General features: G+C 41.2%; 1 protein-coding gene across 2 annotated transcripts in view; it reads right to left on the reverse strand.

The window, feature by feature from the left end:
• SOS2 (SOS Ras/Rho guanine nucleotide exchange factor 2) overlaps positions 1-8,805 on the reverse strand; it is a 94,202-nt gene extending 85,397 nt beyond the window's left edge. For both annotated transcript variants that reach the window (XM_045822131.1, XM_045822130.1), the window contains exon 1: positions 8,571-8,805. In XM_045822131.1, the coding sequence (XP_045678087.1) occupies positions 8,571-8,657 (87 nt within the window). In that variant the 5' untranslated portion in view covers positions 8,658-8,805. The remainder of the gene's footprint in view (positions 1-8,570) is intronic.
• Between the last annotated feature and the right edge of the window lie 6,112 nt (positions 8,806-14,917).

The raw sequence follows: 14,917 nt of genomic DNA on the forward strand, positions 1-14,917 counted from the left end.
TTTAAGTACTTGGCTTCTTCCATCCCCTAGCCCAGCAATTTTCAACTGTGTGCTGCAAGATGCATGTATACTGGTGTGCCTAAAGAATTTTTATGAGCGCGGGCTGCGAACCAAAGCATCACAGGTTCGATTCCCAGCCAGGGCACGTGCCTGGGTTGTGGGCCACGGCCCCCAGCAACCGCACATTGATGTTTCTCTCTCTCTCTTCTCTTTCTCCCTCCCTTCCCTCTCTAAAAATAAATAAATAAAATCTTAAAAAATACTTTATAATAAAGTGGATTGAAATCTTAACTCTGAAATTTAAAAAAAAAGAATTTTTTAAACATGCAATACCTGACAATTTAGTCAGAGGCACTGACTTCTTTTCCCTTAGACTGTCAAATTAAAAAATTACAACAGCCAACACAACAATAACCATCTGCTATGGATGAATCAAAAACAGGTATTATACCTATTTTTCTGTCAAATAAACAAAAAATAAAAATATATTTTAGTGTGCTGCAGAATTTCAGTAGTTTGTGTGCCATGAGATTAAAAAGGTTGAAAATTGCTGCCCTAGCCTTTTGTCAAAAAATGCATCCTACGAAGAGGAAAAGCTCATGAGAACAAAAAAAAAAGAAAGCATCTTTTAGAAATACTAAAGGCAACATTGTTATTTCATTCAAGAGGAAAAATTCAAAGCAAGTTTTCATATCTTATCAACCTTTCTATCTTACAATTAGATTTCAGAAGTGAGATGGTTGGCATGTGACAGGTTATATTCATTTGAACTGAAAAATTAGGCCAGACTTTTCTGAAAGAAGATAAATATGATTAAGTTGGTTGGCTTGACAATTAAAACTGACCTTGACAATTAGGTCATGAGGTGGATATCTTCTATAAAATGAATGTGGTAGGCAGAATTCTAAAATGGCCACCAAGACTTCCACCCCTGGTATGTACCTGTCCCCTTGACTGAGGGCAGCACCTGTGAACACAATGGAATACCACTCCTGTAATCAGCTTACCCTACATTGCAAAGGTGACTAAGATTCCCTAATCAGTTGATTTTGGTTAATCAAAAGGTTAATCTTGAGTGGATATGACCTAAATCAGGTGAATCCTTTCAAAAGGGTCTAGAAGTATGAGATAAGAAACAAGAGCAGATGCATTCCTGTTGGCCTGGAGGAAGCAAACTGACAGTTACAGGGAGAGTCAGTTATGGGCAAAAAATGGTGGCGGCCAAGAGGAGCTGATGGCTAAGACATGTGAATACAAGGAAATCAATTCTGCCAATAACCACATAAGCTTGAAAGAAGACACCAAGCCTCAGATGAGACTGCAACCCCAGCCAAAATCTTGATTTCATCCTTGTGAGACCCTAAGGAGAGAATCCAGCTGGGCCATGTGTGGGCTTCTAACTTATAGAAACTGTTGAGAAAATAAATGTGGCATATGAAGCCACTAAGTTTTGGATAATTTGTTATGCAGCAAGAGAAAACTAATACAATGAGCTAGATCTATAGTTCCAAGGATTCAATGAAAATATATTTAAAGACTGTGATAAGGTAAAATATATTTTACCAACAAATATTGCCATGGCTAAGGTATAGTGAAGTTAATACTGTCTTATTTCTTTATCTTTCTTGGATATATTGGACTACACAAAGCACCTCTAAATAAAAAAGTAGAAAAGTAATATTTATAATTATCAGTCATTTGACAAGTCCTGGAAAAACTATAAAATGAAAAAGTAACTGTAGCTCGGTGTATCCTCTGTCACTATCTGAAATTAAAGATAAAAATTTGTAGATGTCAACATAAAAATGTGTGCATTTTTCCAAATTCTTTTGGGGATACATAGCAAAAAAAGTTAGAAAACTCCTTTTAGCAGAAAGAATGAAGATGCAGGGTTGATTAGTTGTAAGCCTGGAATGAAAGAGAAGGGAAGGATGATGACCAGGTTTCTGACTTGAGAACTGAGCATATCACTTATCCTGGAGATGTAGGTTTATGGAAGATGATAATAAGCTTGGATTGAGTCATGTTCTGACCATCCACACAGGAGAGGAAGAGACTTAGCAGTTTTAGACAGGCTGCAAGAGAAGGCTTCTTCAAGAAGATGATGGTTGCTTGCCTGAAGACAAAGAAGGTTAAAGGACTGCTCATTTTTTTTATTTTCAAGAAAGTTGTTCTAGGCTGGAAAAAAATAGCAAGTACAAAAGTCCTAAGACTATATAACATGTCTGTGTGTTGTAGGTACAAGGAAGTCAGTGTGGAGCAGGAGTAAAGCAAAAAAAGAAGAAGAAGAAAGGACAGTAATAAATGAGATCAGTGAGGATAAGGGAGAGGAAGGCAGCACCAGACTGTAGAGGGCCAAGAAGGCCACTGAGAACTTTGACTTATTCTGAGAAGCACTGACAAGAGTTTTGAACAAAGGAATTACATGATCTCACTTACCTCTACTGTGCTGAGAAAAGACTGAATGGGGCAAAGGTAGAAGACAGGAAACCAGTTAAGAAGCTATCTTAATACTTCAGGGGAGTGGAGATGACTTGGTCCTGGGGGTAGAAGTGGAAGAGTTAAGAAATGGTGACTCAATATAGTTATAGTGTGAAGTAGAACTAAAGCAATTTGCTGACAGGTTAGATATGGGTTTTGAAAGACAGAATTCAAGAATAACTCAAGATTTTTATTTTAAGCAACTACAATGATGAAGTAGCCACTTACTGATATGGGAAATACTACAAAAGGAGCAAGTTTTGGTGGGAAGAGGAATCTGGTATTGGCTGAGATGCCTGTTATACATCAATGTGGATGTATCAAGAAAGAAGTTGAATATCCAAGCTCAGGAGAGGGCTGAGCCAAAAATGTAAATTGGAAATCATCAGATACTGATTATATGTGAAGCAATGAGGCCTGGTAGGATTTCTAAAAAATAGACTGTAAGTAGAAATAGAAGTCCAAAAACTAAGCTCTGGGGAGGTTAAGATGATGTAGTTGGGGCGATGAGAAGGAATCAACACAGGATAACATGATAGTATCAAGTTACAGGGGAAGACCTACAAGGAACAGCCAGAGCGGGAGAAAATTAGCAGAGTTTGGAGTTTGGTGTCCTGGAAACCAAATAAGGAAAGGATTTCAAGGAGGAAGAGATCAACTCTCAAATGCTGCTAAGTGCTATGTCAGTAAGATATAGTATTTGAATTTACAAAGTGATTTGATAAGAAAACTGGGGTACTGAAAACTTTACTTGGAAGAGACAACAGTAGTGCTCACATCTAAATCTTAATTTATTTTCACTGTGTTGCTTCATCTCTATACATTAAAATGTGAAGTGTGGAACACTATATATTTCCAAAGCTTTCTATTTAACTATCATGTTTTATGTAAAAGAAGAAAAAATTTAGGTTGTTAATTTTTAACGTGACTACATGGGATAATGCTAAATCCATTAGTTCCATTAAAATTCCTTCACTGATTCAAATATGCAGGCTAACACAGGATATAATCAAACTGCTGTTCCCTCGAAAGAGAGGCATGGTTAATATAAAAGACATATACTTGATTTATGTCAAGTGGTAACACAGGTAATGCTTTGCATACTCAGCATAAAACACTTTAATGGGATAGTACTGCTCCAAATATACCATACCAAAATTAAAATGAAATTAGAAAAAGACTACTAAATCATGGGTGACAGGGAGCTAAATGCAGCAAGTTAAAATGCATCCCTAATGCTCATCCAGTACCCCTTGCATCAGTATGGGTCATCCTTAGTTTGGAATAATTCCAAATGACTCCCTGGAGTTCTACTGTTGCAGTCAGTGGCTTTAGGAAATCCAGAACAGGCCACAAAAACCATAGGATCCCCTATTCGTTTCTAGCTTTCAACTGGAGTGATCTTTTCAAAAAGCAATTTTTGATCAAGCTAATAGAACTACTTTGTTATATAAATAACCCTACAGGACACTTCCTTAATCTGGTCCACCTATAACCTCCCAAATCAGCTTCATCTCTTTCTTTTGACTTGATCTTGTTCTTTAAAACAAGTCATGTTCCTACCTTTCTCTTGGCCACAAACCCTTTCTCCTCCTTCCTTTGCTTTAACTTCTGTTGATCTTTCAAATAATTATTTACTTCTTTTTTTCTATCTTTCTTAGGCCTCTCTCTCACAGGCATTTAGAATGAAGGCATTATGAGAGAAGGGGCCTTGCTACAACCATATGTGCCTGGCACATACAGGAGGCACTAAATAAGTATCCGAATATATCCTCCAGAACTCAACACAATGTTACTTCCTTGACCTTCTCATGTCAGTGACATCAATTTTATTTTCTGAAAGCCCATAACTTTTCTTCTAGGCCCCAGAGAAAATCCAATGCAATCTTCTAAAACAGTTCCAAGAGACAATAGTACAAAGGCAGAAATATTAGAATCTTTCAGATTTCTGAAATTGAAACTCCCCACCCTCTTTTTCCTTGCTTGCTATTAATTAACTCAGACATTCTCTCACACCTCTTAAACTTTAGACAAATATCTAAAGGCAAACTAATGGCTGGGGTGGGGAGTCGATATTTAACCTGAATTAAATTAGGCTCAAGAGCAAAGTAATTTGACCAATTCTTTCCAGCTCTCTGACATCTGTAACTACAGATAGACAGAGAGTAAGTAGGTCAACAGATAATTTCTTTTCCTTGGCTAGCCTGCTAAAGAACACTTTACAGAAAAGACACCTACAAGGGAAATATCAGGGACTAAAAAACCTGATATAATGACATTAAGGCATGGTTCCCACATGTAGATTGCTTACACTGACTTTTCTCAGCATATAATCAAATAGCATATACACAAAGTACCAAAGGCATTTCAAAGACACAGGTAATAAGCTGCATTGCAAATATATATCCCACTCTCTTTTTTCACCCAAGTAACATGATAGCATCAATGTTCTTGGGGATTAGTGCTGAAGGCATTTATGTTCTTCTGGCTTATGTTCTTCTGGATAACTTATGTTATTCTGGCTCTTTTAGGTAAGATACATAATTTAGCAGTAATGTTAACAGTGCAGGTATTTATCCATTAGTAGTATCATTTTCTCTGTTTTACCATTTTGTAGTTCTGTATGTATTTAAATGTTCAAGGTAAACTTCTGTTTTAAAAGTGAAAAAACAAAAATGAAACAAAACCAAAAGTTATAGAACGCATTTCTATTCCCAAAATTATTTTCCCATCAATGGTTCTACATAATGAAATGAATGCTTAATGTTGGTTTTAAAAAAATCCCTTGCATTTTCAAAGTCAACAATGGAGACCTTGCCAAATACACACACACACACACACACACACACACACACACACACTTTTTTGGTTTTCACAAATATTAGCAAAAATTTGAAAATAAACAAAAGGGATTACTAGGTGTTCTTCGGTGCAGTGCTATGCTTGAATCTCAGTTGCCTCTCACATACCCTCAACTGGGGACTTGGCCTGCAACCTAGGTATGCACCCCGATTGGGAATCGAACAGGCGACCTTTAGGTTCACAGGTCAGCACTCAATCCACTGAGCCACACCAGCCAGGGCTGTGCTTGATCCTTTGATTGCTCTCTATTTATTCACTGGGCTCTTTTACAAATCTATAAGATTAATTTAGAGACTTTTTTGCCTGGTACAGATGCAAATGCTAATCAGTGGAAAGATAACTGAGAACTTACTGTTTATGTTTCTGTAGGATATTAACCAATTCTGTGTTTAAACCAACGATCTTACCTCAATATTCCTTTATTAAATTGCCTATAAATACCCACCTCCTCAAATTTTCAGATTAAGTAGCTTTAACATCTTATGTATTTCCTCATTAAGTAATGAGCTGAATCAAAATCATTGACATGTTCACTTATACAGGGTGGGGCAAGAGTAGTTTTATAGTTATAAGTACACAAAAGTTTATTCTTGTATTATTATTTATGAATTATTATATTATTTTCCATATGAACAACTTTTTGCTCCTCTCCCCCTCCCTTATAGTGAATGTCAAGATTTTATCTTTCTCAAAATTATATTTTAACAGCTTTATAGTTTGCACCAAGAAACCCATGTGGACTACCCTAATAGAGCCAATTAAACTACATTGCTTCTCTCATACACACATATAGATATTACCTACACAACTCTAAGCTCGTAATTGCTCTCATTTATATAAATCAAAACCTCAAAGTTTAAAATTTCAATCTAGATGGTAAACACCTTCAGATCAGGGCCTTTGCTTTTACTCATCTTTGTATTCCTGGATCCAGTATAGTGCCAAGTACCTAAAATGTATTCAACAACTGTTAAATGAAGGTAGAGTATACCACATGTTCAACAGCAGCACAAACTGAAAAAGAAAAATCCTATTAGTCTATTGCTGCTTCTAATACTAAAAACAGTAGTCTTTGTAACTATCTGGTCAGCTGGAGGAAGGAAGCCAAGTTTCAGATACTTATGAAGACAGAGCCTCTCCAGAAATGACAGGAATTCTCATTGTGCAAAGACATGGGTGGCAGGTACATACCAGCATTTAACACATCCAACAAAGAAAGAGTGAACCTTGAGATGCTTAAGAGTTACAACTCTTAGCAAGTACTATAAACCTACATGTTGCAATACCACAAATACCCAAATACCACAAAACTAGGCATAATTCAAATTACTAACACCAAAAATGTTTTTAAAAGTCAGTCTTCTGTGGGGTATACCTCAATTGTATAACAATAATAAATTAATAAATTAAATAGAGATTGTTTTTTGGATTTACCTCCAAAGACCAAATCTTCTAAGATGCACTTATTCCATTAGCAAAGGATATATAAAAACTGTGGAACAAGACAATACGGATCTACACAGCACCTGAGTTCCAGAAAAACAAAGAATAACACACAGACGCAATATAATAGTCTCCAAGCAATGGACTAGGACTGGATGCTAGTCCTGACTTTGTTTCCAGCCTAACTTGAAGAAATAAATTTGTATGTGTACATTAAGGATTATTAGGGTCAAAGCTACCTACTGAATAAGTTATACAACATATACTCAAACACTATTTGCTACTAGAAAGTACTAATAGGTAGACACCTACATCATACAGCCAACAATACAGACCTACTGGATAATTGCATTCACACTTCTGTGTGGTTGAAGGGTCAATTACTATCTAAACATTTCCTTCTTTTGGAAAGGAAAAGAAGGCCAGAGTTCATAATCACCACTCAGCACACTTTCCATTTCTTCCCCTCTCCCTACAGAATAGGGCTGCCCATGGAAGGAAGGTCAATTTAATACTTTAACACCTAGTGTACCAGTGACACGATAGCTGTCTAGCTGCCCGCCCTTAGTCACTTCCACCAAGTTCTTCAAAAAGACATGACTTGGCCCAAGGGGGCAATATCTCCTTGTAAGAATTATGTGAAGAAGGGAAAGTCTGAAACTCTGAATGCATGAGGAAAATGGTTTTACCTTTAAAATGTATCACCTTTCATTTCTAGAAATTTAATGCATAAAGATTTAGTTTTCAAGTGCAATCTTTTAAATGCTCATTTCTCTTTATTATTTTAAAATTTATTCTTGCTTATTTTGCACAAAAGGCAGAAGGGGCTAAGTTTGCATGGATGGCATAGAAAGACCATGTTCAGCAGGCATGATATCATACCCCACACTCAAAGTCTTTAAATTTGTCTTGACCTCACAAAAGCGTTCATTATAAACATGACAGTATGGTTATTACCTAAATTCACTGAGGAAGACTGACAGCATCTGCAGGAGAGATGCACCCTAGCGACACACCCAACTTCAAAGATTTTTTTTATAAGTTACATTTTGTCCTCTAAAAATGATTCTAAGTTCTAAATTGCACTCAGTATAGAATCTGACCAAATTTTATAGGGGAAATCTCTTGTAAACAAGGACACCTTTTTCAGGAAGTGAAGAGGTACTTTAGTTACCTCAAATAATGTAAATGGGAGAAGATCGCTCACTGACATTTCGCACATGTCAAACACATTTATGTTGCAAAAAAGTACTACCCTTTAAGTGAGTAGACGTCCTTCACAAGCAAATTGGCTAGGAAACACCCCCAAAGAACTTGATTTAAAGTATCACCGAGCTTGAGAATGTGCTTTTGCTTTAGAAAACTCTCTAAATATATCAGCGGGACTTGCTCTTGCCCCAAGCCAGCCTTGAGGACAACAAATTGGTCAACGGCGGAAGTTGCCTGACGAAATGACTGCAACATCAAATTCAGTTTTATGATCATAACAAAACCGTCCTTCCGGGCCCAGCCAGGGGAATAAAAACAAAAACCCAACCTTGAGAAAACGTCCTTTCGGACGCAACAGGCAATCATGAGACCCCCTGTCGCCTGAAAGAAACAGCTCCAGAAAGAAAGAGCTCGGGCCGGCCCGAGACCTGGCAGGACCTGCCGCTCTCCGTTAGAACGTCGGAGGGGCCGCGGGCCGGGCACCCCGCCAGCCTGCTGCGGGGCTCAGCCCACAGAGCCCGCAACCGCCCCTCCACTTCCCTCATCCCCCGTGGCCGCCGGACACCAGCACTGACCTTCCTCAGGGCCGAGACCAACAGTCCCCGCCATTTCGGACTGTTCTCTTCGCTGAAGAACTCGTAGGGCTGCGGCGCATGCTGCATGGCCCCGGCGGCAGCGCCTCTTCATCGAGGGCTGCCCGCGGGCCGGGCCGGGCAGCGCCGGTGGCCTGACAGGCAGAGCGCTGGCCGCCTCGCCTCGCCGGCCGCCGCCGCCTCCCGCCTGGGCCGCAGCTACGGCCGAGGCGGCTCGGAGGCGGCGCCGGCAGGCGGGCGGGGGCTCCGGGGGCGGTTTCCTCGGCCCGGGTGGCCTTGCCCTGCGCTGCGTCCGCAGAGGAAGCTCGGCAGCCCGTGAGCCCGGGAGTCCCCGGCTGTGACCGAAGCCGAGGCTTTCTGTCCCGGAGGCGCTGATCGAGCCTCGGGCCGCTCCTCCTCCTTTGTCTGGGTTCGTAGTTCGGCGGGGTACGACTGGGCTCGCCCCCACCCCGAGTCCCGCTACGGCTGCCGCAGGCGGAGACCAGCGGCGGCGGCGGCGGCGGCTGTACTCTTCATCGCCTGATCCCCACCCTCCCAAGCGGCAACGCCACTCGGCCCGGCCCACCCGAGTCACCTCCAGAGGGCCCCGGGCACAGACCGAGAACGAGCGAGCCACACTCTGGCGCACGCAGGGTCGGCCACCACAGACAACCCTTTAGCAGCTGCGAACAGCACCCCACTACCACCACCAAGCTCTAGGTCTCAGCAGTCGCGGCTCGGCCCGCCCCCTCCGCCGCCCCGCGCCCATTAGACCGGGTCACTGCTGGAGGCCAGCACGGAGCATGCGCACCACGCAGCCGGCAGAGACGCCGGCCGGGCGGGGTGGGAGGTGCGTGGAGACTGGGAGCCGAGGGCCCCTGGCAGCAGGAGTTTGTCTCTCTCCTGGATTTGCTGGACTCCTGTTCGAGACAGACTCCAATGACTGCGGTTTACAGACTCTCACTCCTCTCGACCTTCCCAAGACAATCCTGACATGGTGCCAGTCCTCCAGCGTCCAGCACCAGGACTTAGGTCGTGGAAAGCAGTGTGGGGATATGGAGAGGAAGAAGCATATTTAACGTATTTGTGTTTCACGTGGCTATTCAATATATAGGAGATAGAGGGGTGTTGTGGGGACAGAAGGAAGTGAGGCGTGCCAAGCCCTTCGCTCACAGTAGGGTCAGAAAAGGCAGATAGCAATGGTGTTAAGGAGGCTTGAACGTAAAGGTCCTTCCTTTGCACTGTCCCCTGTATGTTCACAAAACCATATCGTTTATGTGAAACTTTCCAAAGATATTTTTGAATTGTTTTCTTAATGATGTCCTCCAAATTGTGTAGGCATCAGGTACCACAAAACCTGGATCACCTCTGTGGCCCAGCCATACTCAATAGCAACCCCAAAAAGATCCCAACCATAAGCTTTCCTAAGTGGAAGAGGCATTGACTCCAGAAACTTTTATCATTAACATAAATTTCATCCCACTATAGATGCTGAGCATATGGATTATAATAGATTGTCAGCAGCAGGGAAGGGAAAGAGGAAAGGGGCAAAAAAATAAGTCTGCCACACTTTAGTTCAAAGATCAGTAGCTGAGCGATTACAGTCCCCTAAAACACACACCAACCATTCTGTCATTTTACAAAGATCAGAATGCAGGGTTGGAAAATTTAAGAGATCATTTTTCTAATCCAAGTATCTACTAAATCCAGAATGTCTTCTAATAGATGATGACACCCACATTCCCATGTCCTGGGGATAAAAGTGAAATGTGTGTATTTCTCCAATTAATGTTTTCATCAGTGAGGGCAAAGACTTAGGCTGACATAGAGTCTTTGCTTTTCTCTCCTCTTCCTGAACTCCAGACATAAACTACTAAGCAAACTACTAGAATGTGATTGTATTTCCTTACAGGTGAGTCAAGTTGTTATGGACATTTCATTCTTGGCCAAGAACATTGGAAATGTTCTCTAGGCCACATCTGGCTTGAAGACACATATTGTTTAGCCAAGGCTATCTTTAAATTCTTAAAATTGTTAACATTTTAAAATCAAGAGACTTTGTACATCTGAAATTCCTGCTTATCTTGACAAAGATCTGGTAACACTGGACACTGATGCATTCTTTCAAGGGAATAATCAGCAGGCAGTGAGTAGTGGCTGCCCTCTTCCAAAAAATATGCCATCCCATTTCCATTTGGCTATATTCCCCATCTGGCACTCTCCACCCTTTTATGTAACCTGCCTCGTCTCCACAGGCATCTCAGTTGTGATCTCTGGGCAAGGAACAGAATGTGATCCACATGCTTGTGAAGAATAATCCAAGGAATGACACCAATAAAAAGTGTCCCAACCAGACAAATGGACCATCTAGGAAAAAATGTTGGATCCATACCCCCACACTCTATGCTAGGATGGATTCCAGATGTGTCAAGGATTTAAATGTAAAAAATAAAACTATAGAATAATTTGTTTATAACTTCTGAGGGCAAAAGACCTTTCTTCTATGATATAAAATCTAGAAGATTGATACATTGTATTTTGTTAGATATGTGGGGAAAAAAAACACCACAAGCTAAGCCAAAAGGCAAATAACATGACAAACTGGAAAAAGTATTTGCAACTCATTTCCTAAAGAGTTAGTTTCCCTAATATCTAAAGGAGCTCCTATAAATTGAAGAGACTAAAACTCAGGAAGAAAAAAGGGATAAAGGATAGCTCACAGAAAATGAAATATAAATGTCTCAAACACAGTAAAAATGCTCATCTTCAGTCATATTATGAAAAATACAAATTTAAATTATACTATTATTATTTTTACCTATTTGAAAAGCACTGATCATAAGTTTGATGATACACTGTGTTGGTCAGACTTTGGGGAAAGCAGGTACTCCAATATATTATTGATGAGACTGTAAACTGGTTCAATCTCCATCAAAGGTAATTTAATACCTGTGAAAGTTGCAAAGGAACATACCCTCTGACCCAAAAAATTCTAGGAATATGTCCTATAGGTAATTGATCAAATGTGAAATGACAGCACAAGGTTATTAATTGCAGTATTATTACAGCAAAAACAAAAAAATCCTAGAAATAAAACATTTAAATAATCATCTGTAAGAATAAGGGACTGGTTCAACAACAATAACAACAAAAGCCCCAGTAAATCCATAAAATTGAAACTATAAAGTCATTTTAAAAGAATCAGGTCTCTGTGTACAGGCCACTTAAGATGAACATTCTCAAAGGTACACTACGAAATGAAACAAGCAAAATGTATAATATAGTATTCAGAATATACTACCACTTATGTAAAAATGTAGGCAGTATATGTTATTATATATAAATATAGTATCTCTGCAAAGCTGTACAAGATAGCAACAATTCTTGTTGCCTCTGTGATGAGGACTGCATGGCCGGAGGAGAGAGGACTTTTACACTGGGAACCTGTTTATGACTTTTCAACCATATGAATGTTGTACTTATTCAAAACATTAATTAAAAGGTATTTTTAAATGAAAAATTTCTAACTCTTGGAGACTTCTGGCCAAGATGGAGACGTAGGTAGACACAGTGTGCCTCCTCATACAACCAAAATTAAGGACCACAAAAATTTAGAACAAAAAAACCCCCCAAATCTGACAGAAAATTGAACTGTATGGAAGTCTGACAACCAATCATCCAGGCTGGTAAGAGGGGCGGAGTCGGTGGCCAGCGGAGAGGGGTCAAGGCAGGAAAAAGCAGTGGTTGGCAGACCCCAGGTGTGGGGTGGCAATGGACAGACCCAGTGAGGCACACAAGGCCACTGGCTGACCTCAGACACACATTTGCACACAGCTAAACCAGACAAAAACAGGGAGCAAGACAGACTGTGCAACCCAGGGCCCCAGTGCTGGGAAATAAATTCTAAAAGCATCAATTGAAAACACTTGTGTGGATTGAGGTGCCAGAAGACACTCCCAGCCTGACAGAGTTCGTTGACATACACAAGCCCACCCACCCGGGAACCAGCACCAGAAGGGCCCAATTTGCTTGTGGGAAGCGGGGGAAGTGACTGAAATCCAGCAGAGAGTGGAGCAAGTGCCATTATTCCCTCTCTGACCCTGCCCCCACATACAGCATCACAACCCAGCAACTGGGTTGCCCAGCCCTGGAGAACACCTAAGGCTCCGCCCTTTACTACATAACAGGCACAACCAGACACCCCCCCCCCCAAAAAAGGAAACAATGGCTCAAACAGGAGTACAAATCAAAGCCCCAGAGCCAATACTTTTAAGCGCCCAAGAGATAGCCAGTCTATCAGATGCACAGTTCAAAGCACTGGTGAGCAGGATGCTCACAGAATTGGTTGATTGTGGTGGCAAATTAGATGAAAAAATGAAGGCTACACTAAGTAAAATGAAGGAAAATGCACAGGAAACCAATAGTGATGGGAAGAAAACTGGGACTCAAATCAATGGAGTGGACCAGAAGGAAGAAAGAAACAACCAAACAGAAAAGAATGAAGAAACAAGAATTCCAAAAAATGAGGAGAGGCTTAGGAACCTCCAGGACATCGTTAAATGTTCCAACATCTGAATTATACGGGTGCCAGAAGGGGAAGAGGAAGAGCAAGAAGTGGAAAACTTATTTGAACAAATAATAAAGGAGAACTTCCCCAATCTGGCAAAGGAAATAGACTTCCAGGAAGTCTAGGAAGCTCAGAGTCTCAAAGAAGTTGGACCCAAGGAGGAACACACCAAGGCACATCATAATCACATTAGCCAAGATAAAAATGAAGGAGAGAATCCTAGAAGCAGCAAGAGATAAGGGGACAGTCACCTACAAAGGAGTTCCCATCAGGCTGTCAGCTGATTTCTCAAAAGAGACCTTGCAGGAAAGAAGGGGCTGGAAAAAAGTATTCCAAGTCATGAAAGGCAAGGACCTACATTCAAGATTGTTCTATCCAGCAAAGCTTTCATTTAGAATGGAAGGGCAGATAAAGTGCTTCTCAGATAAGGTCAAGTTAAAGGAGTTCATCATCACCAAGCCCTTATTATATGAAATGTTAAAGGGACTTACCTAAGAAAAAGAAAATAAAAAATATGAGTAGTAAAAAGATAGCAAACTCACAGTTATTAACAACCACACCTAACACAAAAGCAAACTAAGCAAACAACTAGAACAGGAACAGAACCACAGAAATGGAGATCACATGGAGGGTTAGCAACAGGGGAGTGGGAGGAAGAGAGAGGGGGGAAAAGGTACAGAGAATAAGTAGCATAGATGGTAGGTAGAAAATAGACAGGAGGAGGGCAAGAATAGTATGGGAAATGTAGAAGCTAAAGAACTTATGACCCATGGATATGAACTAAAGGGAGGGAATGTAGGTGGGAGAGGGTGTGCAGGGTAGAGGGGAATGAAGGGGGTAATGGGACAACTGTAATAGCATAATAAATAAAATATATTTAAAAATTACCAGAATTGCCAGAAAATCGAACTGTATAGAAGTCTGATAGCAAAGGAGTTAAAGAAGAAATACTCATCCAGACTGGGAGGAGGAACAGAGAAGGGCAGCTGGGGTGGAGAGGACTCATGGCAAGACAGTGGCTGGAGAGCCCGGTGGGGGAAGTGGCAGCTGGCAAAGCAGGCGGTCCCACATTTGTGTGCAGATTAACCAACAGGAGCAACTGGGGAGTGAGACAGACCATGCAACCCAGGGTTCCAGCATGGGGGAATAAAGTCTCAAAACCTCTGACTGAAAAAATCTATGGGGGTTGAGGCGGCAGTGGGAGAAACTCCCAGCCTCACAGCAGAGTTCGTTGGACAGACCCATGGGATCCTAGAACATACACAAACTCACCCACCCATGAATCAGCTCCAGAAGGGCCCAATTTGCTTGTGGATAGTGGGGGAAGTGAATGAAAGTGGGTGAGAGTCACACAAGCAGCATTGTTCACTCTCTGACTGCACCCCTCCTCCCGCACATAGCACCACATACAGCAAGGTGGGTTGCCCCGCCCTGGCAAACACCTAAGCCTCTGACCCTTACAGGGACATGGAGACAAAAAAATATGGCCCAAATGAAAGAACAGATCAAAGCTCCAAAAAAAAATGTAACTAAGCGATGAAAAGAGAACCAGCCTATGAGATGCACAGTTCAAAACACTGGTAATCAGGATGCTCACAGGAGTGGTTGAGCAGTGGTTAAGTATAGTCACAAAACAGAGGAAAAAGTGAAGGCCATGAGAAGTGAAATAAAGGAAAATGTACAGGGAACCAACAGTGAAGGGAAGGAAACTGGGACTCAAATCAACAGTTTGGAGCAGAAGGAAAAAATAAACATTCAACCAGAAGAGAATGAACAATCAAGA

This window comes from Phyllostomus hastatus, unplaced genomic scaffold (assembly GCF_019186645.2).
Source record: "Phyllostomus hastatus isolate PE091 unplaced genomic scaffold, TTU_PhHast_1.1 phas_scaffold_501, whole genome shotgun sequence".
Lineage (NCBI taxonomy): Eukaryota > Metazoa > Chordata > Mammalia > Chiroptera > Phyllostomidae > Phyllostomus > Phyllostomus hastatus.